Genomic DNA, 27,466 nt, shown 5'->3' on the forward strand with positions numbered 1-27,466 from the left:
AGACAATTTTTTATTAAACTTAACTATATTTATAGTGGCAAGCCCGGTGGCCTCGGCAGTCTCACAGGCGCTCAAAGTGTTTCCTTCCGCCAAGGCAGCAATGTAGAGTTTGGTGCAGAAGCTCACGAGAGAATGGTAAGTGTCCTTTGCTCACCTCGATTTAAAATTGAAAATATATGTATCAGTGCAATAAGTTAATAATAAATTTTACTTACGTCTGTACCTGTTCTCCATCATATGTTTATAGGAACCTCTCGACGTGGAGTATAACTTGAACGATGTTAGCAATAAGAACCGAGACTTCAGTAATCCGATGTACGACGCGGTGAATATGGAGAGCGGCACGACGAACGGCACCGGCACCGGCAGTATGTACGAGATGCCGGCGGAGATGAAGCCCTCCAGCATACAGCACAAGGAGCCGCCGCAGCTGCATCTGAAGAGGAGAGAACTGGACCCGACGCCCATCGACTCGGGGAAGGATACTCAACAGCTGGTCGAGGAGGACAAGTCCGAGTGCTAGGGACTATCATTCCAATTTAGGAATTCCTTTAGATCTGTTGTGCATCGAACTTGAAACAAGCATGGTGGAGATATTTCACGAGTCTGCGAAGAATACATAGGGACACAAACGTAAATTAGTTTACCAGTTTTTACGTAAACAGTGCGGATCACTTCGCAACTGCTCGTGTACGTTATTTATTAAGCTATTCGCCGAGATGTTTTTAACGTGTGACGGATTGATTAAATGTTCTACTTTATCTAGTGATCCGCGGATATGAGAATATCGGGATCTCTGGATTTCTCTGGAGAAAGAGAGGATATAAATTGTTATAGAGAGAGAGAGAGAGAGAAAGAAAGAAAGAGAGTTTTAGACGCATGGGTTTCTATAAAAGTTTCGACAGTAAAATGGATCTTCAGATTTGAAGATCTCTACATTGTGCATTCCTCTTCTCTCTTTTTAATGGATAAAAGAAAATTTAGGGATGGATCCTCGGATATTTTTGACGAAAGAGATATTGCGTAGTAAATCATAAGTCTACAACTTCGCGTGTCCTTGTATCTAAGAGCCTCGATGTGTTTAGGTTTTCAATTTTCCGCATCCTCCAGACCTATGAGAATCTCTGACCACGGATTCTCATAAATCTCCAGATTCCTCGAGCCAGGAATTGTGAACTGGCTTTAGGATCTTGAAATTTCGGAGAGTAACGGCACGGCCGTCAGACGAATCGATAGCATCGATTTCACGGGGGGAGAATAGGGCGAGAGCGAATTGCAATAGGCACTGACTGTGTCATTTTTTACTAGGTGTGTGATTTGTAAGTCTTGTAAATATAATTGCTAACAAAGTATAATGTTCATGTTATCCGTGTACCATAAAAGACGCAACACATTCCATTCTTTCTCGAGGTTGCTGCTTGAAGTGTTAACGATAACGCGGGACACTTCCAATAGCTAGGATGTGTATGTATATGTGTGTGTATGCGTGCACGTGCGCGTGGTGCTCGAATTGGTACGCTTGATCCTTAAACAATCCTTCGGAACATCTGCCATGACATCTCCGTGCGATTTTTAATTATTTTACAACTTGTAATGAAAAACGGCGAAATTATGCTGCGAAAGAGAACAATTTATTACCATTTTACACTTTTGGGGACTCGATAAAACTTGTAAAATTTGATAACTTCAGTAATTCAAACATGTCTTGCTTGTTTTTTACTGTACAATTTGAGCACTTAGTGCACGCGTGAAATTTATTCTCAACTACAACATGGACGGGATCAAATTTAACTTCGATAGAGATTTATAAAGCTCAAAGGTATTGACTAGTACCTTTTATTATTTAGCTTAATTCAATATCCCCATTATGTTTTTTTCCCTTTGTGTATTATAAAATATAAAGCGATGAGAGATCTAATATTACCTCTATAACAGCCGATGACTTTGATGAAAGTTCAATGGCGAATAATGTTCTCGGGGTTGAAAATGATCCCGCTACAGCAGTCACGAAACTGAGCTACAGTAGTTGAGCGTCAATGATGCACGTACGTCCGTTCAAAAAGCTGTATTCTTAGCGGAGTATTTTTGTAAGGCGTGGCGTTATATAGTTTTTCATGTTGAAAAGTGGCCTTTTCCTTGTTACGATAAGTAGAGGCGCGCGAGCTCAGGAGGAGCGAGATATAGATGTTTTCACACATGAGCGTTATTAAATGTTATTCTTGTGAATGTTATTACAGAGCACAATCGATTTTTACGAACAGAAAGAAACATCCCTTGCGCGGTGAACATTGTGCTTTCGCAAGGAACATTCGCCCGGCCGACCATCATTGTACATTTTTTCTAGATTATGTGAGGTACTCCTCCTGCAAAAGATGGCTGAATTAAAAGGAATCGACGAGAATTTATTCTGCAAGATTAACTGCCTAAGCTTCGAAATCAGAGATTTATTTCGACAGTTTTGCATACCTTCCTATTTCTTTCCACTTGTTCCCAACACTGAACAGAGTTAGCACTGTTTAGCGTTTTCTTATAACGATACTGTATCTTTCGTAAAAATGGCGAACGACAAACAAAACCAAAATAATCTCCATGTATTTCAATCTGCATTAAAATATTAATTTTTTTAAATTCTTGATTAATGGACGACATAATTGAGCTAATTGCTAGTATCAATTATTTCAAGTCTCAATGAACGTCTGTTAATTCCTTTTAATGTATACATTTTTTGCAGGGTCAGTAAGCGTAATTCTTCTTCTTCCGCAGAAACTATGATTACAATATCCTTGTATACTGATAATTTATTGCAACAACTTTCAAGTCCTACGAGAGAAAAATAAATTCCTTAAATTAAATCCTTAGGACTTATAATTTCTTTCATCTCGACAACATTATAGTTTCGAAATAAGATGTCCTTTAATTCTGTAAATATTAGATAGAATTTAAAACGTGTAGATTCTGAAGAGAGAGAAGAGACGCTCTCGGAAAAAATAATTAATCAAGAATACAAGGATATATATTTAATTTATATCTCGGTAAAGAGATATTGAGGGATCAACGTAAGCACGTTGTACATATACACGTTTCGCGAGAACTAAGGAAGAGAATTATCAACGCTGACCCACCCTCCACACAGATTATTATACATAAAAGAGTATATAAATAAATAAATAAATATATATATTTTTCTGTTGCAATCGACTTTGACCTGGGCAGGGCTCCAGAGTGTCCTAAATATTACGATGTATCAGTATTTTGTGTATTTTTTTATCGAGTTGACAGAACAACAATTGTTAATATATTGTGCAAAAATCGAACAGATACCGTCCAAGAATAAATTGTAAAATTGACAATCCAGTTTTCCCTATGCTCATGCAATATATATATCAAATGCACATATGCGTCGCACCCTTCGTGCCCGACTACGGCGTAAATTGATTTTCTTATGCAATCCATTAGGAAAACATATCCATTCCTTTCCTACTTTCACATAATTTCTATTCCGCTGATATCTTCCCTCGACTTATTTTGATTATAATTTCGGTATTTTATTCGATATATATATATATATACACGTTTAAATTGACTCCATTTCCAATTAATTGTGATTTAACTGCTATTTATTTTTACATTAAAAATTTAGGATGTTATTTCTTTTACGTCGATCATTCTTGTTTTTGTGAATTTGGATTCTTTAAAATTTAACATATAAGAAGGAACTGCAAAATAACTGGTATGTGTACAACTTTTATGTGCTGGGAATAAGGAAGAATAAATACACTTTTGACTAACTTCTCTGTTATTATGTAATTTTATAAAAAGACATGCCAATAGAGAAATTATTGGACGACGATAAGAAGAATAAATGCGGCAATTTCAAGGGGGTTGAAGTTGAAAACTAGATGGAATTTTTGGAAGTCATATATTAATCGCTGTTTGATATACAATATACACGATTTTTAAGATAATTTTTATCAATCATTTTACACATTTATATAAAACGATCTTCAACAAGCATGGGCACGTGTAAGTTTTAATCAATAATGGCTTTAAGAGATTAAGACGGAGTCCCGTTACACAATATGCGTTAATAATTATTATTATAATAACTGATTTGATACAAATAACAGCAATAATTGGATATATTAATAATTTAAATAATATTGAATATATTAATAATTACCAGCACAACGATCCATGTCGAGAGCGTGGTCCGTAATCGGTAGAGCCGTTCGCTCCAGAACCTATGTCAGCAGCCCGTCCCTTGTTGGAATTCCAAAGTCGAGCATGCTCTTTCGCATAGACAAAGGTGGCTTCAAGGTATTTCAATTAAAAAATTATCCAAAATTCGGCAAAATAAAAGAAATTTTGCACAGTAACTTAAAATATTTATAACCCCAAAAATGATTCTTGAAATAAAAATAATGTAGGGAAGATGTGAACGCGATATGTACTCATAGTTTATTTAAAATGACTTTATTAATTACAGAGGTAGAATGGATTACATAATATATGTGATAACTTAAATTGAGACGTCAATAAAAATTATCTTCCAGATCCCGAGGTACCAAAATACTTACCGTCTGGAGGCTTACAAGCCCTTCAAGTGTGAGATTGTTGATAAAATCTTGATCGACGTGATGCGGGATTATTTAGTCGGCTTGAAATATCAACCTCAGGTTTGCATGCAAATCTGCCAGAGAATGTCGGAAGAAGTGCGCGACAAAATTTTCAGGAAGTACTATGATCGGTAATAATATCGATAATTACGCCAAATCACGTATAGTAATCATCTTGAACACTTACATATAAATGTATTTTCCAATGTGTAAATTTAATTAAATACTTTATCTGATGCAACCTTGAATTAAATAGATTTAGAATAATTAGTAATTATATATTTTGACCGTCTAATAACGTATTTTAATTTTATAAGTGTGTGAAGAGTAAGAAGTATAAAATGTTTATTTTTTCACGTCGCTAGTAAAGAATACACTTTTTATCCGAGCAACTTATCGTTGCTTTCAGATACAAAGTTGTGGTCATCATGTCGATCGTCCAAAAGCTAGGACAAAGCGTACGGATGGATTTTGGCAAATTATGGGACGTTCAGAGAGACACGTACTCCACCCATGTGGTCGAGACTGCGGAATTTGTCGCGACGGGCCTCGTCGTGGGAACTTATTACGAATGAACGAGTATTTAAAAAAATTGACGAAGAAATTTTGTGACGATGATCAGCAACCAAGCCCTGGCACACAATTTAATTCTGAATTAAACAGAAATAAAGAGCGTTTTTTCAGACAAAGTTTTAGAAAAGAAAGAGTATAGATAAAATTAATCAAAAACGGATTAATGGAAAAATGTACCGTACTCTCTCACAATATTTAAACTCAATCGAATGTTCGTCAATGTTATGCTTGAAGAAAAGATCATTGATCCACAAACACACACACACATGCACACACACAAATCAGATCACGTGTGTTTCACGTTTTTCTTTATTGTTATTAAATTAATATATATATCATTCGTATATATATATTTATATATTTATATATATTTATATATTTATATATTTATATGTGTATGTATATAACAGCGACAAGTACAATGTAATGTTATGATTATTAATAATAATCGAAGGGCACCGATGATTATAGATGAGAAACCGAGCAAGATAATTATTTGTAATGATATTAACAGTGGCAACCATAATAATGATGATAATGGTGGTGATTTAATAATAATAATAAGTTGATCAATCTTTAATTAATACAGTCGTATATTCCCTTAAAGTCCGTTTCTTAATACTTATATCGCGCTTTTATAGATACAGGGATACAGAAAAATAATACCGCGCGGCCGTGGTGGAATGTTCTTTTTTTTTAAGTCGTATATAATATACATATATATATGTATAATATTTATATAAAAGAGGCGCGAGAGCCTTAATTAATTAATTACAAGCCAGCGCCGCCGCGCCGGCGCCCCGTATGATTTACACCGCGAAAATTAAGCTAATTTTGAGAGAAAGACCGACAAAAGTTCACTCTGCGCAATCGAATCGTCAATTTTCGAAATTACAGTTCGACACGAACGTACAACGCGAAACTTCTTGTGCTTCACACGTGTGCCAAAACACGAGTTTCCTCACAATTTTGTAAACATTCTAAAATTATGAAGTTTGTTTCGTACTCTCAATTATAATCTCGTAATTTGCATTGCTTTCGCCGTCTGTATTCATATAGAAATATTCACGAAAATAGAAGGAATTCGAAGGCATTTTTTCATTTCAACCGACTGCACTTAAACTGAATGACTGCATCGCTTTAATAACAAAAGCACCGCACGAAAAAACAGCCCCAATTCTCGAAATGGACAGTGCCAGACCAACCGTTGTCCCGTAAATCGAAATACAGAATACGAAACGGTAAAAAATTACTGCCACAAAAAAATGTTACGTTAGTCAACTCCAACGGAACGGCGAAAAATGTTTACACAAAAGGGGTCTCTCTGATTTTTAGCCGATTTCTTGACTTCGAAAACCAAGATTCTCATTTCGCAGAAGAGAATATCCGTGAATTCCCCCTCCGAATTCGCCTACCTTTCGCGGTGGTTCCTCCGTAATAATTAGGATTAATTGTAACTTTACTTACAATCCTACCTGCCGATCAATTTTACACGCACGAGCTGCACTATGTAGATCCTTGGTCCATTTTTGACGCATACGTTTATTTACAAGGGCGGTGATTCGCCGCATCGCAAAAATTACAAGTCAACCGCGCGATCGAGGATCTGTGGATTTTACCGAGATAATTATCTTTTTACAAAGTAAAAAAATATAAATTATAAATAAAATAATAAACACATAATACATAGTATAATGTTATATAAATGTAGAAACACATTTTCTCCGTAATAAAAAGTGATAATATTGAAAATAATATCAAAGCCTTTTTTTAATAATTATACGCAAATTATCGCAATATGTAAGACAAGCGTGAGATTTTTCTTAAATTAAAACGGAATGTCTGATCTAAATAGAAAGAATAGATACGTAAGACAAATCTATTTCCAAAAATATTTTAGCTCGTCAATTTTTTTGATACCAAACATTTACAATTGCTTTCTCGGATAAATAAAATTTTATCTATTATTATATACAAAGGCCAATCTTCCATCGGCATCACCATATGTCTTTTGAATCTCCAACTTTCTTGGAACCAAGTCAGGATCCAATTAAAAAAAAGGTTGAAAGCAACATGATTCTATTAGTCAAAATTCCCATTCTTACTTGCTCATGATTAAAAGATTATTAAGACTCTATTGAATTATTATTATTAAATTCTTTAAAGATGCCGTTTTTCTTAAAAAAAATTTGACTTTTATAGAGATATCGTGCAACTCTTGAGACATCCCATATAATGAATTCCATTCGAAACTTTCTCGTCTCGTACAGCCATAAAAAATATAAAATTAATTATGTAAAAAGTTTGGTTCGATCGCGCAATTTGCTCGTGATTTTTGGCTCCTACAACAACCATAATCGGGGATGAAACTACCCTTTTTCTTCCCTCATTCTCTCTCTTTCCCTCCGTTCTCCTCTCTCGCCCCCGCGAGGGAAGGCGAGACATTCCACCTCGCCGTGATCGGTATGGAATTATCGAAAGTTCTCAATTTATTTATCTCCATCGTGTGGGTACGTGTACGTGTATATACGATTGTTTCACATGTCCATGTACTTTTGTGTATACCGTGTGTATGTGTGTATGTGTCTGTTGCATGCTATTATCTGTATATAACACATTTACAATAATAACAATACGTTGCTCGTCATCGACGATCCACCTTAACTCGCGCGTATGCGGTATACGCTTATATATTTATAATATTTATATATATAATCCGAAAAAAAGTTTAATAGGGTGGTGGGCCACCCCGACACACGCACGCACGCGCGCGCGCACACGTATAACACACATACACACGCACAGAACACACATACAACTTTCTCTCCGTCCCATTCTCTCCCCGTTCCTTCGTGCGATCATCGAGTCGTATATCACAAAGTTTCCAAATGCATAGTTTGGATTAAATGCGAGCAATAGCAATGACAATCATGATAACTGGTATGATGACACCTGCAAATGACGTCAAGTTACGTTTTGCATTCCGCATACGTGTTACGCTAATGTAATTGTCCGGCGAATGCGGATGTTGCACAGTCCTTTCAATTGCTTTGAAAAAAAAGAAGTACAAAGGCTTACGAGGCTGAAAGAACTTAAAAATAACTAGCACATATTGTATAGAAATATTACGTGGAAGAAGGTAAACGTGTGTGTGAGAAATCTTTTTTTCTTTCCTAACAATCTCAGCAAATGTTCTTTCATCTCTTGCATTTTAGTATCTTTCCGTTCGATACACTATTTCCTCGAAATTCTTTTGTCATTTTAAACCAATACCGAGTGACGAATCGTAGAGTACTCGAACTGATCGTAATCGTCGTAGCTGCAAGCGTGATTTCGCAGATCTGTGCGAAATTAATATCGGGGACAATTTCTACAATAAAATGGAATACACGCGCGTATATGTACACATGGCGATGAACGGAATAAAATAGGGATTGAAACCGGAAACGATTTTCCGCGCTACGCTACGCGTAGAAATAGAGAAACGGCACTCTTCCCATTGTTACGAAAATGCTTGTAACATCCGATCCCTTTTCGCTCCCTCGCCCCGCTAAAGGGTTACACGGTTTCAATCCCCTGAACAAAATCGTCAAATCATCTCGCGCGAATGCCTCGCGTACCTATATCTGTCTCTTCCACACCGCCTCTTCTATTCCCTCACGCTCCCTCACGATCGCAAAATGTATATTTACAGACTTCGGAAATTGATCAAGAATTCTGATATTCGCGCCTTCCTCTCATTTATTTCTCTCTCTCTCTCTCTCTCTCTCTCTCTTTCTCTCACTCTCTCTCACGTCGTTATAAAAAATTGATTCGTTTCGCCTTAAATCGTTAACACTTTCCTTCCGCCTCCTCTGCCTCGGACCTCCCCTTCCCTCCTATCCTCGATGAGGAGTCAATCATCTGGATACCAACCGGGCGTCGCAATTATTCTTCGCTATATTGCGTGTACACTCCATGTTTTGTTGTACACTATTTCGTGATATTCGACATTAAAGCGTAATGTAAAATTCGGTTTTATTTTAAAGTATATTAAAGTCTCTCGCATATTGCAATGAAACATTTAAAAACAATTGCGCTTTAACATAAATCTCGATGTTGAAACATTGCATAAGATTACATTTGGTTGTTATTATAAAATCTCATTATTATATTACAGTAAATTAACAGAATCATTTTATCCAGGAAATTAACAAATCAGATATATTTATGTCAAAGAGTGTAATCCTGTTAATAATAATTATATAAAATCAATTATGTTATTATTAAAATTAAAACATAGTGATTAAAATTTGACAAATTTTATGTCATGTTTTGATATTAATTCCGGATAATATCTTCTTTTTAAAATAATTATATTTAACAGCAAATTATGTATTTTATGATTTGTAAAATCTGCATATATTGTTCGGATTCAATAGCACTTGATATAAAAACCCATCGGATTCGTTAAAATACTGATACATATCTATATGTGTAAAAACAAAACGATCCTTTTAATCTTTTGAAATTTTGTTTTATATGGCTCATAATATTTTATGTCGAAAATTATAAAGCATTTATCTAAAACGTCTGTCTGTATTTCCAATAACATTAAAGACAACACGAAGTGATTTTGATAAGAAAAGTATGTGTACATACAAGTTCCATAAAACTGGCGGATGTTTCGCATGAGCGTGCGATCGACTGGTATCCAGATAGCGAACATCCACCGATCGTCCCTGCAGGAAGGCTCGCGGCCATCGTCATTACGGCCGTCGCGGTGCTACGAAAAATATCTCCAAGGTCAAGCCATCACAGACAATAGTTCCGGATGTCGGAGGTGCGGGGGACTATATCGTGCAGAGACGAAAGACGTGCGCACTTTCAAGGTTCTCCCTAAAGTTAGCTTACAAGATCGCCCTTACAATGGTAACAAGACTCGATCCTATTTACATTTCTGGCTCTCCTCCGCCTCTCCGTTTAATCCTATTAACACCTCGAGAAACGGTGGATGCTAACCGCGCCGAACTCCGCGGGGACCCGGAGATGATCCGTGGAGCATCCGTCCGTCATCGTCTCGCGATGCATTTATTTACACCCCGTTCGGCGATTCAGAGTCCTTGGGCTCCCTCAAGGCCCGCTGGGCCCCGGCCAGCTCACGTCGGGAGCCACTCACTACGCTGAGACTTAATAATGTTAAGGCATCGTCGTGCGTCGACGAACACGAGTTCCTTCTCTAACGTTCGTTGGCAGTAGCGAAAAAATGTCGGTCGGGATCCATCACCTTCACCCGCTCGATCCAGGCACTATCAAACCCCCATGTCCCCCGAACGCACCGTGATATCACTCTTACGAATAACGCGAACACGATCGAAAAATGATCGTTGGATTTCTCAAAGTTCGAAAAACTCGGAAACTTTGATGGTGGAACTTTTGCAGTTTGCGAAATTTCAGAAGCTCGGTGATTCGAATAGTGTCGTCGTGGAAGCGCGGTCGTTAAGTAATAAGATTATTTTCAAAGTTTGCGTTCTGCAAATCTTGCGACTGTAATAACGCAAATCTGATGGTTCTCGAAGCTCGATGAGATCGTTAAATGTCGATTGAAGGCCAAAGAAACGCTTATTTTCATTCTTCCTTCAGTTTTATCGGAAAGACAAGAAATTATCCTTCTATCTTTTTAGTTCCTTTTTAAAAATTGAAGATTTCTTTTCCGTAATGAGATCTCTTCCCTTTTCTCTGTGACTACAGTAAAGAAAAACATTTTTTGGTCTTCTTTCACAGTTTCTTTTTAACTTAAGAAACAACTTCCTTTTCAAGTTTTTCTTCCAGCTAGAATGAAGAAAAATATTTATTGATCTTTTCTTTCACTTCTATCAAGGAATTAAAAAAAATTTATTACATTTAAACCTCTTCCAAAATTTTGCGTTTAATTTTGTCAAAAAAATTAAAAAATCTTCCGTCTTTCTTTAATGATTCGCGAAATCTTCCTTCTGATTGTTTTTAGACAACTTTCTTCAGCTTCGTACAGTTAAGCCTTTCGAGCTATGGTTATCCTTCAAGCGAAAAAGTCTTTTTCCTTTATTCAGCTCCGACCGATCTTGCGGCTTCAGACACATCTTTGGGAGTCGACGAGGAGCGTCGTCAGAACGAGCGCGGCGAACGGTAATGGCGTATTGCAGTGATGCGCGCGATGATGAGGAGCGTGAGGTCGGGGGCCGAGCGGAACAATTTCGCGCTCGACTGTGAACCGCGGCCCCGTGTGTCATACCGCTTGCTCCTCTCGCTTGAAATTGATGTTCTGGGAGGCGCAAAAGTCGCGGGTGAACGGCACGCAGTTGAACAGTTTGCACACCTCACACTCGTACACCGGTACGTTGTAGAAGAGGGCGAGCAGCAGGGCGAACAGGCCCACGATCAGGATCAGGCAGACCCAGATCAGCAGGATCTTCCGTCTACGGTCGTAATGGCCAAACGAGATGAACGGCATCAGCGCGTAGGCCGCCAAGAAGCCGAAGATAAAGCCGAACAGATGCGCGTAGTTGTCTATCCATGGCAGGATACCTAGCGTCAGCAGCCCCAGCAGGATCAGAATCAGCTTGGACAGTGCGCGACGTGGGTGCTTCAGCATCGGCCAGCAATGCAGCACTTCGACCACCAGCGTGGCAAGCAAAGCGAAATGCGCGCCGGCTGGACCGACCTGTAATCAAGTGGCGACAATTGTTGTCGATGTACATATCCAAAAGCTTCAACGAGCGTGATAGATTAAAAGAATTTTTGTTTTTTGTATATACAATAAAAAAAGAGAAATGAGATTTTTTAGCAATATCTTAATATTAGACAGACAATTGTCTATAAATATTATTAATCTCGATTAATCTTGATAGCCAGTAAATACTGATAACATATTATTTAATCAATAAATTACTAAATATAGATAACTTTCCTTTTAATATAAACAAAATTTTGTATTCTTACAAGAGAATAAAATAACTTATAATTTCATCATTTTACCAATCTTATTGTTTAGCATAATTTATGATGAGTTTGACACAATTATATCTAAAGTATTATTAACAAAATACGGTTTAAGTACTTACTTCTGCTCTATAAGGTACAAAGATTGCGCTGGCCAAATTCCCAGCAAGAGCCCCGATAAAGTAGATTAAAGCGATGCGCAACGAGCCTGCCAGTTTTTCCAAATCTCTCATCAGAAAATATTGGATCAGCAACGTAATTATCAAGTGGATGATTCTGAAAAATCGATTTATTGGAATAAACATATAAATCACAAGTTTATTTCTTTGAAATTAATTCACTCAAACTAATCGATTGGCTCTTTATTTTATTAAGTTTCAATAAAAATAAATAAATAGCTTTGTTTTTTTTTTATTACATTTAACGGCAAATTGATTTTGTTTATTGGGATCCATTTATTGAAATAAACTGTTTTCAAAAATTTTTCTTTTTAAATTAATTTACAATTAGTGAGATAAATAAATGTATTTTGCTTCTTCAAGACTTAATAAGATGAAAAAATCGATCTTTTGTTTGTCGTGAGCTATTACCCGGCATGAAGAAAGATGGTGGTGAAAAGTCTATAGAACTGGTCCGGCCATTCCGGATGCAGGAACGGTATCATCCCGCAGACGTCGTGCAAACACTCCACCTGGGAGCACAGGGATGCCTCCTCGTGAAAATAACCATGGACGAAATCGCAGTACTCCTTCGTGGTGATCCGACACATCCCGTGAATCCCGATGCAACACGGATGGCCGATCACCTCGCACACCATGTGCTCCGCCATCTTATCCTTGTAGCGGCCGATGGGAAAGTTGGCGTTGCCCCGTTGACCCCCGTTTTTACTGTCAAGAATCAATATTTCGATGTATTTCTTTTTTATAACCATTTTAATCTTCGTGAATTACAATATATTTATTTTCACAAGCTCATTTCCGCAAATAGCTCTGCTTTTTCGCGTAGGGGTATTCTGTTATTTGCCCTTTAGAGAAATCGTGAATAAAATTACGGGGTAGAACTCACCTGAAACGTTGGCTAAAAGGATTGGTTTTCCGACAGATCGGCCACTTGGTGATGTCGTCTGGCCATTCGTAAGGTGCGATACTCGCCGGGGCGTCGCAGAACTTTGGGTCCAGTCCGCAAACTGACCCACTGATGCGACCGCCGGGCCCGCTGTCTCCGGGTCCCCATTTCTTCCAGGTCGATATTGTATTCTGCGAGATTCAACACAATCGTAATTGATTTCGTTGTCAGCGAGGATTGATTTTTGAGACTTTAAAATATCATTGGATATTTCCCAATCTCTTGGATCAAAACATGCATAAATTAACACGTAATTAAATTAATAACAGAAGTCGTGGTGCGTAATTTATTAGCAAAATAAATTATGTAGCAAAAACTAACACCTTAAAACTTTTCTGTTTCATTAAAAATGGGGACAAATTACATTCGTACGTTGACTAATAAAAAGAGAAAGCATTTGTGTTTATGTCAGAAAAGTTTCAAAATCAAATAATGAAAAATTGTGACGAGCTGACAATGTGCAATAAATTGAAAACATATCCCACACAGCACACTTTATCTGAGGGACGTCCTACAGATAAAGTGGGATATCTCAATAACCGGTGGATATCCAGCGGATATTAAATATCCACTGGATATCCAGCGGATGCATAAATGTCCCTCAAAATATCCTGTGCTGTGTGGGATATTCTCTTTCCTTCTTTTCGCTAGGTGCTTTTTCGGGGGCTAAGGAATCGAAGTAAAAGTTAACGATAATTTACCATAGCAGTGGATCTCAATCCCCGGACCTGTTGGGCGCGCATGGAAGAAAATTTTATTATCACAAACATACACGTCCGTGAAGAGCCAACGGTATGTTACAAAGTGTTATCTCGAAATAATATCGGGGAAACTTACGGAACAGTCTGCTTTGCTGGACTGAACGCAGCCGGAATCGTCATTCCTGATGCAACAGGCAGTATCCCGTTCTCTTTCCCGCCACACGTCGATCTCCTTCAGGATCTTGATGTCCCGGCGCATACACGGCGCGAACTTGGCCCCGAGGTGGATCAAATCTGCAGCCCTAGGGCCCAGCCAAAAGTTCGCCGGTTCCTGGTAGTCGACTTGTTGCAACGACAGACTCGTTACGAGAACCTGGGCACAATTCAATCCACATTTTTCCAATCGTCCTTACATTTTTCATTAAAAAAAAAAAAAAAAACAGCGACTAGCATTTAAATAAAGCTCGAAATATTTTAAACAAGCGTAAATTTCAGTACATATTTAAAAGGAAACAAAGACTAAAAGTATCGTTGTAGCTTAAAGTGATCATTCACTTCTTATTGCTCCAAACAAGGCTTGAGTGGACTCAACACAATTTGCTTTAATACAGCATAGCTAAAATAAGGAAAGTTTTATCTTCTGCGCATAAAGCGTTTGAATTTATTCTCAACGAGATTAGTTTTCCAATAAGATTGACGAAATGCCAAGCGAAGTTTCTAAGAAGTGACCGACCGTCGTAAATAACTGTAGCCGACAGACAGCGAATTTCTATTTGCTCACCAATCCCGATCGATGCTTGAGATCCATCCCGACAGGACCGAATCCGTAACAGGCCAGCGATATTATCAGAATCAATACTTGCACAGTAGTGATCCAGTACGTGAAATACGGCCGGTGATCCTCGAAATTGTCCAACTGCTTCTTTATGTCCGGTTTGTGCGCGACGCTTTTCCGAAAAGATCGCCTGGAATAACGAGGAAAAAAAACTTTAATACCTCACCGAGCTCTCGTTCCCTTTAGTACGTTTCGTTTGCTCTAATCTCGATTTTGTCAATAGACAAAAGGCTTTCTATACTATTCTATAATAATGGTACCCGCAATACGCGACATATATGTTCTGATAATATTGCAAATATATCCTAGCCAGTAATGGTCGATTAGTCGACGTCGATTCAATTAATTATTTCTGACAGGAATAGTATTAATATAATATTGTGTGAAATAATTATAAAAAATTGTACACGTAGATATATAACAAAAATATACGAATTACACGTATAACAGGCATTATGTAAAAAGTATAATAATGCCATTTAATTTAATTCAAAGGAAAAGGTAATTAATAAAATTCACTTTAAATATTCCCTTTTGTTTGCTATAATCTCGATTTTGTCAATAGACAAACCGTTTTCTCTATAATAATAATACCCACAATACGCGATATGTTCCGATAATAAATTTTACCTCGAATATTCCAGCCAGAAATAATTAGTCGCCATCGATTCAACTAATCATTTCTGGCGCTGGAACAATATTAATATAATATTGTACGAAATAATATATGTATATATATATTTAAAAATATATTAACTATATGTATATTATATGTAAAAATTATCATAACAACATTAAATTTATTTTAGAGGAAAACTGTACGGTAGATTGATAAGTTCATTTTTAATATTCCGTCTAAAATATACCTTATAAAAATTACACGAACTTCAACTGTCTTTCGCTGAAGGCAGATCATCTTGTACAGTCAGTTAATTGATTTTCAATTAAGACAGTCTAGCTCTCGCATAAATGTAATTTATTTCAGGCCTCGCAACCAACAAGGAATAAAATATGAATAATATACCCGAAGAAACGACCGACAATGCCCATCCCGTATCGCCGCCGATTGCTGTTGTCGAATACACGATCGATCGTGCCACGGGAGATCCTCGTGGTCCCGGCTATCTCCCGGCTGCGGAGAGTCACCCCTTCCTCTTGCGGCACCCTCGTACCCTCCGCCGGAGGCGCGTCGTACTTCGACCTGCTCCAACTTGTTTTTCTGTAATTTCTTTCTCGTTGTACATGTTTGCGCGTTTGTCGATCAACGATAAGTCCACTTTGCTTTTATCCGAGTATACAAAACAGGTTCTTACGATCATCTAAGTCGTATGTGGTCCTTGCAATTTACAAATGGCGCAATGGCTCTTGGATTGCGAGAATTCAAAAGCAAAGGAGCTTTTATAAATCAAGTTCGAAGCTTGATAATACGCAAGGATCTTGTCTTTCATTTAATTCACATGCAATTGATCCTCGATTCATCTCCGCGAGATGAGTCAAGACATTTATGGGAGACCATTATTTCCGATTTATTAAATTAATCATTAAAAAATATGGTATTTGAATTATTTTTTAAATCATTAACATAAAATGCTATTTATTAGCTTTATAGGTTGATGGCTCAACACTTTAAATTATTAGGACTGTGATATTTGACTTTCTATTAGGAAGAGCTTAATTGGGAATTAGAATTCTCACCTGGAAATATAATGGTCCCTCGGGATCGAACGGGGTCGTCTGACTTGTCCGTCGATCGTCGTCCTGTCATCCTTTTGCTGTGCGAACCTGCAGGGAAAGAGCACCCAATGTCTCGCTGTCCGAAGATTAAAGAAAAACATATGTACATCTAAAATCTAAACGACTCTGATTTTTCACCCCAAAAACTTGCAAAAGGGTAGAAGAATTTTAAAATTACGACGTTTCTTTGTAATTATTTTAATATATCCCCGAAATCCCTAATTCTACAAAACCTACCCAACTAACTCCTCGGTACTGATCCCCTCGCGATCCTGCGTAGAGTCGAGAACATCTGTTTTCTTAGCGCCGACCTCTTCGTCCTTGACCAGTCCGCTGGAGGCCTGATCGATTTGCGTCTGCGACTGCTGAGATGACGGCGGGAGCGGAAGGGGCGGCGGTGGCGGCGGGGGTCTCTCAAAGAAGGCCTCGTCCTCGTCCTGGCCGCTGTCGGGGTCTGTCCTCGACAGGTACGCGATCGTGCTCGGCGGGAAGCTGCGCGACTCCGGACGTGATTGCGAGCGCTCGCGAGGACGCTGCCTTGTCAACGACTGTCAACACACAATGGTGCTTCCATTAAATAGGATCACGATATTTGTATTCCTGAAAATTGAATACCTTTGCCAAAAGTACATATATACCAATTTTCATATGCTTTTTATTTATATAAAAAGTTTTTCGCGAATAAAGACTAAATAGTTTCTAAAGATGAGATATAAGCAATAGGCAAGAAAATAGAAAAAGGTAAATTCGATCGACAAAACTCGGGCGCCTCTACACTGTTATTAAATATTAAATTGTTTTTAACCACCATGTGTGTCAAAATTTATTATTTTAACACAAAACCGTATTATTTTAACTTCATTGATTCGATTTAGTTAAATTAACGACGTATCGAGAGTAAGAATAGTGGCGACCTACAAAAATGGTTAAAAATGATTCAAACTGCGTACACGGAGAGAATTTTTTGTTATATTTTACCCTTAAATTCACTACAAACTTGAGACAACTTGGTAACCAAGGAATTTTTAAAATATACAAAAGACATTTTACAAACAACGTGATAAAAATTGCCAAGCAAATTGATAAATTTTGAAAAATTATTGAAATTTCCTAGATATATTTTAGTAAAATTAATCAAACATATTTTATATTTTAATGTAATAGATATTAATATTTTTTATTATGGTAGATATTAATCAGAATAGATCGCATAAAATTCTTGGTGGTACATGTTGTCCCACAACTACCATGATTTTAGGGTAAATTTTAAGAGAAAATTCTCTCCGTGTATAATTCGACACTAAGAATTTAACAGTGTGTCCGACACTAAAGAAACGATCTCCGCTATCCCAATTTCATAATTAACAAGTCTGTTTTCTCGAACGTTGAAAGATTTAACAAGGAGATCGGGGCACGCGAGCTGTCTTACGGGAACGTTTGGAAAAGCAAAAGCGTTACAAATCGATGTCCAAAGTTTCGCGGCAATCGCTAACTGCGCTACATCCCCAGTTACAGTCCCGATACCGCTAATAAACTGTCAGAGCTGTCGAAAGCACACTCTCTCACGCGCGGCCGCTGCGCCGCGCCGTCCGATCGGTCGTCCACTCGCTGGCACCTACTACTGCCGGTCAGTAGTAAGTGCAAACCAGTCGGCAGCCGCCGCGTGTCTGACCATGCATTTGCCGTCATCCCTTCGAAACTTCGTAAAACTAGCAGCATTAAACGGCAGTTTAAGTTCGCAACTTCCGCCGATATTGTTTCGGCCATGTCCTCCGACTAACGAGACGATGTCTTTGTTAAGCGAATCTGCGCGTATATACACGGTGTCGCAGAGTAAACCGATAAAATTTCATCAACAAAACCGACCCTTCCTTGAAATCTTCCCGAAAACGTAACGATTTGTCGTAATTTTCTACGTTTTAATAAATTATATAATTGTATTATATATAACGTATTCTGTAAATAGAAATTTTAAGAATATTCCGAAATGTTCAAAGAAACTGGACAACGAGACGGAATATTTCAGATTACTGCGGGACCTTTTTATAATTTTTTTTAATCGATTCTATCTCAAAGCGATAATGAAAGATCGAGGACTTTCAATTTTCCAGAACGGCCTGGCGCATTTTTCAAAATACGCCGTTCAATTGCGCGTGGACGACGATTAACAGCCGAGAACCGAGTGTCGCGACAGTACAAAATCCGATCGGCGGGGCTCGATACGAAGCAATAACAGGAGTGAATGTTAATTCCCGCAAGCCGTGCACGAAATTAAATTCCGTCGGATTTCACAGAGGCGTAGTCCCGCTTCCGGGAATTTTTCCGCTTTAACGGGCTCGCCATTATATCAAGAGAAAACATATATCTCGCGCTCGCATTCCTGGCTCATGTTAAATATCTCAATTTGCGATGTACATCCTTTGACAAATAAAAATATATGATATTTATATTGGCATTCCATTAGATTAAAGACAAATTTAACGCATATCTTAATTTTATAGCATTCTTCCTTTGCTCATTCTTCATAAAAAGGATGAAATTCATCATATTTTAATTAAAACTAAACTTTATTTCTGTTTTTAAGTGCAACCCTCCTCCCCCTCCCCCCCTAAAGTGTCAATACGATACTATAGTAGATCCAATTACATGAAATTGAAAAAAAAACTTTTTATTGAATACAGTTAAATTAAATCTCGAATGAAATGACACGACTGCGAAGTTGTCATTGAAAGTCGTTGAAAGAAAAAACCGAAGAAATTACCATTTAAAGGATCCGATTCGACGATAACGATCGGCAATAATTCGAGACCCAATTAATTCGTATCCATCGTCATGATTAGATTACATTATTGGCTCGCCATTAATATCGATCAACGATGATGGCACACGCATAATGAGCATTCGCTGGAAAATCCATCATTTTGCGAGCATATAATTAAACGCAGATCTGCATAATCCGGCATTAACGACTACGTCCGCGTTGGCGGATGCGACCGCGCAGTTGCAACTTCGAAATGGCTTCAGTTGGTATATCGACACCCCGCGTTTCGTTTCCGCCAGGACTAATGCTGAAATTTACTGAAAGGACATCGATACTTGTATATCCCTCAATGTTCTCTTTAAAAGTATATCCACTGTGGACAAGGAAAGTCCCAGCATTTCGAAAATTCCTAAAAATCTGAAACTTTGAAAAAATAAAATTTATATAAATCTAATCACACAGCAATTTTCTGTTTGTGATAAACAATTCTAAAGGTAAAAACCTTCTTTCAAAGAAAATCTGACTTTTCATATTTCTGTTAATATCGTAGAAACTATAAGAGATATTGAAAAATATAAAAGTTCACTTTTCATGCCTGTAATATGATAAAACATATTAAATTTTTAAATACTTTCTTCGTTATTTTCTTAATCGGTTTTATTATAGTTGGATAACGGACGCGCTCGGAAGGATAGATATTTACGCTCTACGAAAATTATCTCATGCGCTAATTTTGCAGAACGCTATTTTATATTACATTATTTATATTGTACAATGGTATTAAATCAAATAAATTTTGACAATATTTTTTATTTACGACGAATATTTATTGTTATATTTTTGGAACATACGTTAATATGTTTTTGAACACTGAAGATTAATTTTAGGTACGTTTAAAATCTCCAATTCGCAAAATATTATAAAAAACTTTACATTTGATTATTATCAAATAATAAAAATTTCTACGGATTAAGAGAATGGTGGGAGAAGTATTTACAAACATATTTTTAAATCTCTCTTATTATATTATTGTAAACCATGAAAATTGTGAACTTTTGTATCTAATATTCTTTTTATGTCTCTTATAGTTTCTGCAATATTAATTATAGATATATGAAAACATTTCAGATTTTCTTTGAAGGGCTGCTTTCGCTCTTAAAGAGTTTATTTAGCCGAAACAGGAAATTACTGTGTAATTAGATTCACACATACTTTCTTTCTACAAAATTTCAATTTTTTAAGGAATTTTTTGGGTTGCCAAACGTTATAACGTTCCTTTAATAATTAAAAGGAAAATTTGCACAATTTGCATGACTTAAACCCTCAGAATCAAGGATAAATCACTTTAGAAACTCTCGTCCCTTTGCGGGGAAAAGGCAGGATTTCCTTATTTACTTCTCGCATGAATGCGGCAATGCGCGCAATTCGCCATTTCCGCGAAATTAAAAGGAAGATGGAATACAAGAGCGGGACAGAGAGATGATGAGCGAGAGAAGCGTGCGTCGTCGCGCCCGTCGCGCGTAACGAAGTGTTTTAAATCTTAGGGCGGCGTAACGAAGGGAGTAGATTACCCTCGTAACTCGCTTTACTCGCCCTTTATGCGTACCGCTGCAGAGTCGTAATTAATTGCGGCGCAGCGCGGCGCGGCGCGGAGCGGCGCACGCGTTACACGCGAGTTTTTATTAAAATTTACATCGCGTCCGAGCGCGCGCGAGCGCAGCGCGACGTAATAAGGAGACAGCGGCTCCATTTATTAGCAGAAATCTAATAAACTCCATTATCAAGTAAGATCGGCGCGTTACTTTCATCAGAGCGTCCAGCTGCGTTTTTTCCGGACGAGCTTTACCGACCGCTATTTCGCTCGACTGTAACTCACATAAATAAAATAAAAAATGTACTTCTTATAATACAAATTTTTCTACCAACGATTATAATCAAACATTTTAGGACGGAGTAAAGGAACTCGATAAAAATATTGTGACGCTAAATAATTTCATCCTAAAAATTACTATTAAGGAGGAAAAATAAAATAATGAAATAATTAATTAAAAAAATATATTATATGCCAGCGTAAAAAAATCAGGCGATCCATGTCGAAATCTCGTGTGTGTACTATTATGACCGAGTTTATGTTCCAGATTCAACACTGTACGTTATAGTTGTTATTAAAATGGGGTTCGCGAAATATAGTTTAAGCAGCGCAGGCCGCATTTCCGCTTAATAAATTTTTGTTATTGCCAGTGCACAATCGCGAGAATCGCGGAATTGTGATTTGATCGCGCGGAACGGATCGCAGGGAAATTAATTCGTATCGTTTTTCGGACCTCTCATTTTCGTCGCTTTGCGCTCGGGTTTCTCGATCGCCGATAATAATTCCATGGTGCCACGTCGAGAAAAATCGGACGCGGGACAGTGCGGAATTATCGGCGGAAATCGCGCGATTCGTTCCGTTCGTTCAAAACGCCCGATACGTATAATATAATCCAAGTAACAACGAAAAATATATTAATATCGCAATGACATTTCGTATATTAATCACGGAAAAAAGCAGTTCAGAAACAAGATGTAATAATGTGTGTCCGAAATTAAAAATTGTTATCTCGGATCCTGGAAATGGAAATAAAGGGAAGGAAATAAAGAGAAGGAATTAAAGAGAAGTCGGCGCACAAAGTAATTTTGAAAAAATTGTAACGCGAATCATATTATTTCGCGTTACGAAATATTCGATGTCTGTATTTCATTTATAATAATGTACTTCAAATTATCTATTATACTTTCTAAATAATTATGTTACAATAAATGACAGCGTGACCTTTTCCGACAAGTATTTAAGCCTATCAATTATTGTTATTGGTTATTATAATCATTAATTACAATTGTAATTACGCAATATCAACAATTGCGCGCGAATCGCTCGTCAAATTATGACTGCAAAGTCAGGCGGAAAAGTCCAAATAAGTTTGCGATGAAAGTTTTTAAAATACTCGGGACGGCGTGTGTCTTAATGCAAGAATGATCGCAGGCGACCGTGAATTTTCCGTTCGACTTTGGCATCGACTTGGACTCTCGCGGATTGAACCGCTTTCTGGGTCGCGCGTAAAATATTTTAATGGGCCATCGTGGTATATACGAAAGGGACACACACTTTCCCGCGGCGATGCATGCTCCAGTCGTAGTCCGGCCGCGGTACGAGTTAAGTGGTAAGTTTTGAAATATGGCCGACCGCGACCATCCGCGCACGGCACGGGGCGCGAGGAGAATACATCGCGCAATGCGCGCCCGTGCAATGTGGCCGCTGCTCGATGAATTCAAATGGGCCGCGATCGAGAAAGGCCGAAAATGTATAAATTCGAACATATATTTCGTGATAATAGACAAAAGGCATTGTTGGCCGAATTTCGACGCGAGAATCAAAGAGTTTACTGTTTTCGTTTTGTATCGCATAGTGAATTGTTTATCTATTTCGCTCATTAAATTACAAACGACTTTTATTTAACAGTAAATTTTAAGAACGTCCGAATCTATTTTGCGATTCCGGATTATTCAAATATCGACATAAACAACATGCTTCTTATAATTGTCAAGAAATTATATGTTATAACATTGAGGAGAAGGGTGCATTTGAAAATGATCGAAATATCAATTTCCTATTTCGTTTTTTTCAAAATAGATTTTCTTCTGCGTGCTTTGAGTTATATAAAATGGTTTCTGTCTAAATGTCTAAAAAAAGACTGAACGTACTTCCTCTCCGAATAATTGGAAGCGGATGATCAAAAAAATAACAGAAAAAACTTTTTATAAATTTTTATTTAATTTGTCACATGATTGTGCGTCTTCTATTTAATTTGTAGCCTTGATTTAAAATAGACAATGAAAAAGGGGATAAAAATTATTGCAAAAAAATGTGTGGTTGTAACACGCTATTAAAACCTTCGAAGCACTCTCGTGTAAAATCACTTTTTTTTACCTCTATGTACTTTTATCTTGACAGGTACTGAATCGATTTTTATGAACTTTTTTTAAATTTCTCTAATGGATGGGCTACGATTTGATAGTTCGCTTTTAAAGAATTATCAATGTATCAAAAGCTACGAGCAATTAAAGCAAAAACAAAAAAGAATTTCTTTCAAATTACAATTAAAATTCGGGAAAAGCTTGTTTAGGAAAAAGGATCGATCAAAATGCGACTAATTACGCGAGAAATAAAAGAAAGAAAAGATGAAGTATGTTCAATTTTGCAATTGTACAGCCTTCCCTTTAAACTTTCGCGAACTAAGTTACATATTATAAAAATTATTGTACTACTGCTCTCTTACGTAACGATTCAAAAAAAGCATTCAAACATACTTAAATGTACATATTAACTTTATATATAGATATATTTGACTACTTTGTTGCCCGAGTAACCATATGTAGCATAATATTTGTGAAATAATCGCGAGCACGGTGAAACACCTGAATAATTCGAAGGTGAAATTTCGTCTTAGCGTTGGCACGGGAGCGCAAAGTTGGGGCGCGAGCGGAAATAAGCCCTTCTGGCGTAAACTGAAACCGAAGTTACGTAATGGGGCGACGGGCGTGCGGGTCGCTCCACTTTTATGACTGGAATATTACTCTACTTTGGCTAATCTAAACTTTAGGGTTAATGTAATGTAATTCAACGAAGGCGGTTTACACCCGGCCGGCTAATTACGTCGCGCGATTTGGGGCCCGCGTGATCCTAATAAATTCATTTGCGGACTTATGTACGTATGTACGTTTATTTCGTATATATAAATGTTTATCGAGATCGGCAATCTCGATAAAGATAAAATTGCACAAAGAGAAGCCAGCTGATCAGGCTGGCCGAGAATTTAATGGGATTAACATTTCGAGCTCTAAATATTATACTCGACTACGCATTAAATTTTCCAATTAATCGTATCCAAGAATTAACTAGATAAATCACATAATGTTTACAACAAATCTGAGAAGTACGTTTCTCAATTAGCAGAATAATTAATTGGACAAATGTATTTCACGAAAGCGTTGTAACAAATAATTTGTGGAATGATAGAACTTTATATAATATTTCGTAAAAGCAAGAAATTGTCAAAGCAGGTTTCACCACAATTAAGACTGAAAAGTTGAAAATTGGGACAATGACTCACCTCGACGATGTAATGAAGACCCGACAGCGTCATTCTCGCTACAGAATCTTTCCTCCGTACTGGTTGCTGCCATCGTCTGAGAGTGACACCCTATGAATATTCAGAAATGTGTTGTTTTTTTTTATCGCAATATTTCCTGAAATCCCTAATTTCCTTGCTAAATCATTAAAGCGAATTTAGAGAAAGAATTATTTAGAATTAATATCGATTTTTTCTAATCTAATACAACTGTTTAATATAACAACTCATTAAGTTATACATATATAATAACAGCCTGAAGCGACAAATTATTATTAATCATTGATTATTTTCAATTATTAATTATTTTCAATTGTTAATTATTTATTAAGCTACGTTCTGCAAATTATGTTTAGATACACGAGCTGTTTTTTGAGAAAATAATCCAGGAGTTGTACCAAAATTATCTGTCAAAGGTCATGTCATAACTATCCAGAACCAATTTAATTTTCCATAATATCGTCAAACGAAAATTTTAAAAACACGCGTATTTTTTAAGTGTCCATTTTAAAGTTCAAAGAATAAAACAATCTCTCAAAGCAAACTCTTACATATAATTCTAAGCAATCATCACTAAAACGGTAAAATATACAAGAAAATGTTTTAGACAAAACTTCAATGGTTTTTCACGTACTTTATATCGGTGTTTTTAGATTTTCTAAAAATCTAATAGTTCAAAAATTTTTTATTTCTAGAAAAAGTATAAACTTATTCACGAAAGTCATAACGAGAATGGATATCTTAAAAAGTATTAGATTCTTGGGAAATCTAAACACACAGTTATAAAAGTACATACAAAAAAACAGAAAATTGTCTAAAACATTTACCAGTTCGGTGATAATTGATTCGAACCAAATATAAACGTTAACTTTGAAATATTACTTAAAAACATAAGTACACGTCTCTTAGACTTTTATGTCTAATAATATATTCAAGCAGAATTAAATCCGTTTCGGACAGTTGTATACTTGTAAGACGTGTATTATACGTAATCATTCTATAATCATAATGACAATACATTCCTAACTCACAAACATTTTCGTCAAACTGCTCTACTTGAAAAACTTTTAATTCGCGCTGCCGAAATGGTTTATCCTGCTGACGCAGTCCAAACTCCCGGATTATCATCGATTACGATCGCTCATACGATTGTAATCGCGCCTGGAACGTATATTCTCGTGGTACAATGCACTCACTTCCGGCGTCTCGGTCGTGTCCGGTACGTCCCGGGTGATGTCCGGATCCGGCGGCCTGTGTTCCGGTACCAGAGCGCCGTACTTCCTCGACGCCATGCGTCGCCGTCGGTCCAGCCATCTCTGTTTCTCCGAGGTCTCCGATTCCTCGTCGACCCCGAAGAACTGCGCTGTCTCGCGTCTGATATAGCTGCAAGATTTGGGAAGAATATTATACATCGCTCAGAGACTCACATATATGTATTATCTCAAATACAATTCAAGTCGGATTTACCTTACCGATTAACGCATTGATTGCCACGTCATTTGTGAATAACGCACTCAATTTCACAAAAAAAAACGTCCAAGATGCCAAACACATTTTCTTTCATGATTTACCCTTTTGCCATAAAACATTATTTCAGGTTAAAATGTTACTGTTATATAAAATTGAGTGCCATTCGTGTTTGAATGACGGGACACTCTCGGAAACAAGGAGTGTCATTCATATATGAATGACGCACATGTGACACGGCAATCAATATGTTAAAAAGCAGCCGTGTTTCTTTATTTATTTATCAATTCCAAAAACAAATTAACAATATATTATTTGCAGAATAAATCAGATTCAAAATAATTTGGTATAAATAATAATCTTTAACGTAACAATACCCACAATTTTTACTTTTATCGTTTAAAATAAAGTGATGCATTATATATACTGTTTCTATTCTATAAGATCTTCTATCAGAATTGTCGAATAAATAATCTTTTTTTAACTTAAGTGAAAGTTCGTGCTTTAAAAATAACGAATACAGAAAAATAATACAAAAGAAAGTTTTTAAAAAGAGAGAGACAGCTAGACAGCTATTGGTTTCCGCACGTTTTATATTTATACTCTACATATGTTACCGAAATTGTAGAATCCTAAATTAAGATCTATTTTTTCGTGTGATTTGGTAAACGCAGCGCGACAGTAAACAAATTCTTCTCGCTGCGGCATCGATGAAAAAAAAAATTCCCAAAAACAATATTCAATATTTTAAACAGCTGCACGCACTTTACACCGTGCGAATCGCTCTCGTGCCAGCAATTTTTTATCCATCATATTTCGATGTCCAACACAACAATCCTTTTCAGAGAGTGGCCAGATTAATAGAGGAATTTTGGAAAATGGAACGTTTCGTCGGGATCGGCGCTGTCGGCTCGTACTCACTTCCGAATGGCCTCGGTGCGGCTCTGGTTCCTCCTCAGCCTCGGCCGTTGCGCTGCCGAGGCGCTCGCCGAGGAGCTGGTGATCTGGACGACCGGCCGCGGTGCGCTCGGCGCGGAAACGCTCCGGGCGATGCCGGTGCTTCCGGCGGCGGCGACGCCGGAGGTTGCCAGCGGCACGGTCGCCGACGCCGTCGTCACCGGCGTCGCCGTCGTCACGGCCGACGACGTCGCGACGCCCATCGGGTACATGCCGATGCTCTGCGCCGTGTCCCCCTCGCCGGTCGTCGACGATACCGTCGAGGTGCCGGTCGTGCCGGAACTCGGCGATGGTTGCCTAAAAACGAAAGAGAAATGTTATTCTCCTGCGTGATTTATATGGAAGAAGTTGCTGCAAAAGAAGAGCTTTATGCCCCTCCATTACCATCGGATAGGAGTAAACATTGAGTAGAAGATTTTTAAGATAAAAGAAGATTACTCGATAAGCGCGGCGTTTATGTTGTTTCGCCGTCCAGAGAATATGTCCAGTTCGATCAATTGCTGAGTCCGATTGATTTTGAAACCGGAACGAGAATGCGACATAAGAAACGAGAGCGCATATTTAAACACGCC

At 37.5% G+C, this 27,466-nt stretch overlaps 3 protein-coding genes across 7 annotated transcripts in view; 2 read left to right on the top strand and 1 right to left on the bottom strand.

Moving 5' to 3' along the window:
- Positions 1–3,392, top strand: part of LOC112468439 (low-density lipoprotein receptor-related protein 2) — a 45,262-nt gene extending 41,870 nt beyond the window's left edge. For both annotated transcript variants that reach the window (XM_025037612.1, XM_025037623.1), the window contains exons 28-29: positions 36–135; positions 248–3,392. In XM_025037612.1, coding sequence (XP_024893380.1) covers positions 36–135; positions 248–523 — 376 coding nt within the window. In that variant the 3' untranslated portion in view covers positions 524–3,392. The remainder of the gene's footprint in view (positions 1–35; positions 136–247) is intronic.
- Positions 3,393–4,013: 621 nt separating this feature from the next.
- On the top strand, positions 4,014–5,914 carry LOC112468561 (tctex1 domain-containing protein 1-like). The gene is made up of 4 exons (XM_025037789.1): positions 4,014–4,023; positions 4,184–4,317; positions 4,554–4,747; positions 5,026–5,914. Exons 1-4 carry the CDS (start codon positions 4,014–4,016, stop codon positions 5,189–5,191), a joined length of 504 nt encoding a protein of 167 aa, XP_024893557.1. The 3' UTR covers positions 5,192–5,914.
- A 3,593-nt stretch (positions 5,915–9,507) lies between these two features.
- LOC112468533 (inactive rhomboid protein 1) overlaps positions 9,508–27,466 on the bottom strand; it is a 42,862-nt gene continuing 24,903 nt past the window's right edge. The window contains exons 2-15 of one of the 4 annotated variants that reach the window (XR_003042416.1): positions 26,859–27,191; positions 25,667–25,853; positions 24,453–24,542; positions 16,779–17,089; positions 16,503–16,589; positions 15,832–16,026; positions 14,754–14,937; positions 14,109–14,345; positions 13,973–13,999; positions 13,212–13,402; positions 12,737–13,033; positions 12,269–12,422; positions 11,071–11,868; positions 9,508–11,000 (exon numbers count right to left, since the gene is read on the bottom strand). Coding sequence is in view for 3 of the 4 variants with exons in the window: in XM_025037755.1 (XP_024893523.1) it covers positions 11,434–11,868; positions 12,269–12,422; positions 12,737–13,033; positions 13,212–13,402; positions 13,973–13,999; positions 14,109–14,345; positions 14,754–14,937; positions 15,832–16,026; positions 16,503–16,589; positions 16,779–17,089; positions 24,453–24,542; positions 25,667–25,853; positions 26,859–27,191 (2,728 nt within the window). In the remaining variant the exon portion in view is untranslated. Of the gene's footprint in view, positions 11,869–12,268; positions 12,423–12,736; positions 13,034–13,211; positions 13,403–13,972; positions 14,000–14,108; positions 14,346–14,753; positions 14,938–15,831; positions 16,027–16,502; positions 16,590–16,778; positions 17,090–24,452; positions 24,543–25,666; positions 25,854–26,858; positions 27,192–27,466 lie in introns of all 4 variants that reach the window. The other 3 variants (XM_025037764.1, XM_025037755.1, XM_025037772.1) reach the window with 3 other exon arrangements.

This window comes from Temnothorax curvispinosus, unplaced genomic scaffold, assembly GCF_003070985.1.
Source record: "Temnothorax curvispinosus isolate PA1 unplaced genomic scaffold, ASM307098v1 QBEX01001787.1, whole genome shotgun sequence".
In the NCBI taxonomy this organism is placed as follows: domain Eukaryota; kingdom Metazoa; phylum Arthropoda; class Insecta; order Hymenoptera; family Formicidae; genus Temnothorax; species Temnothorax curvispinosus.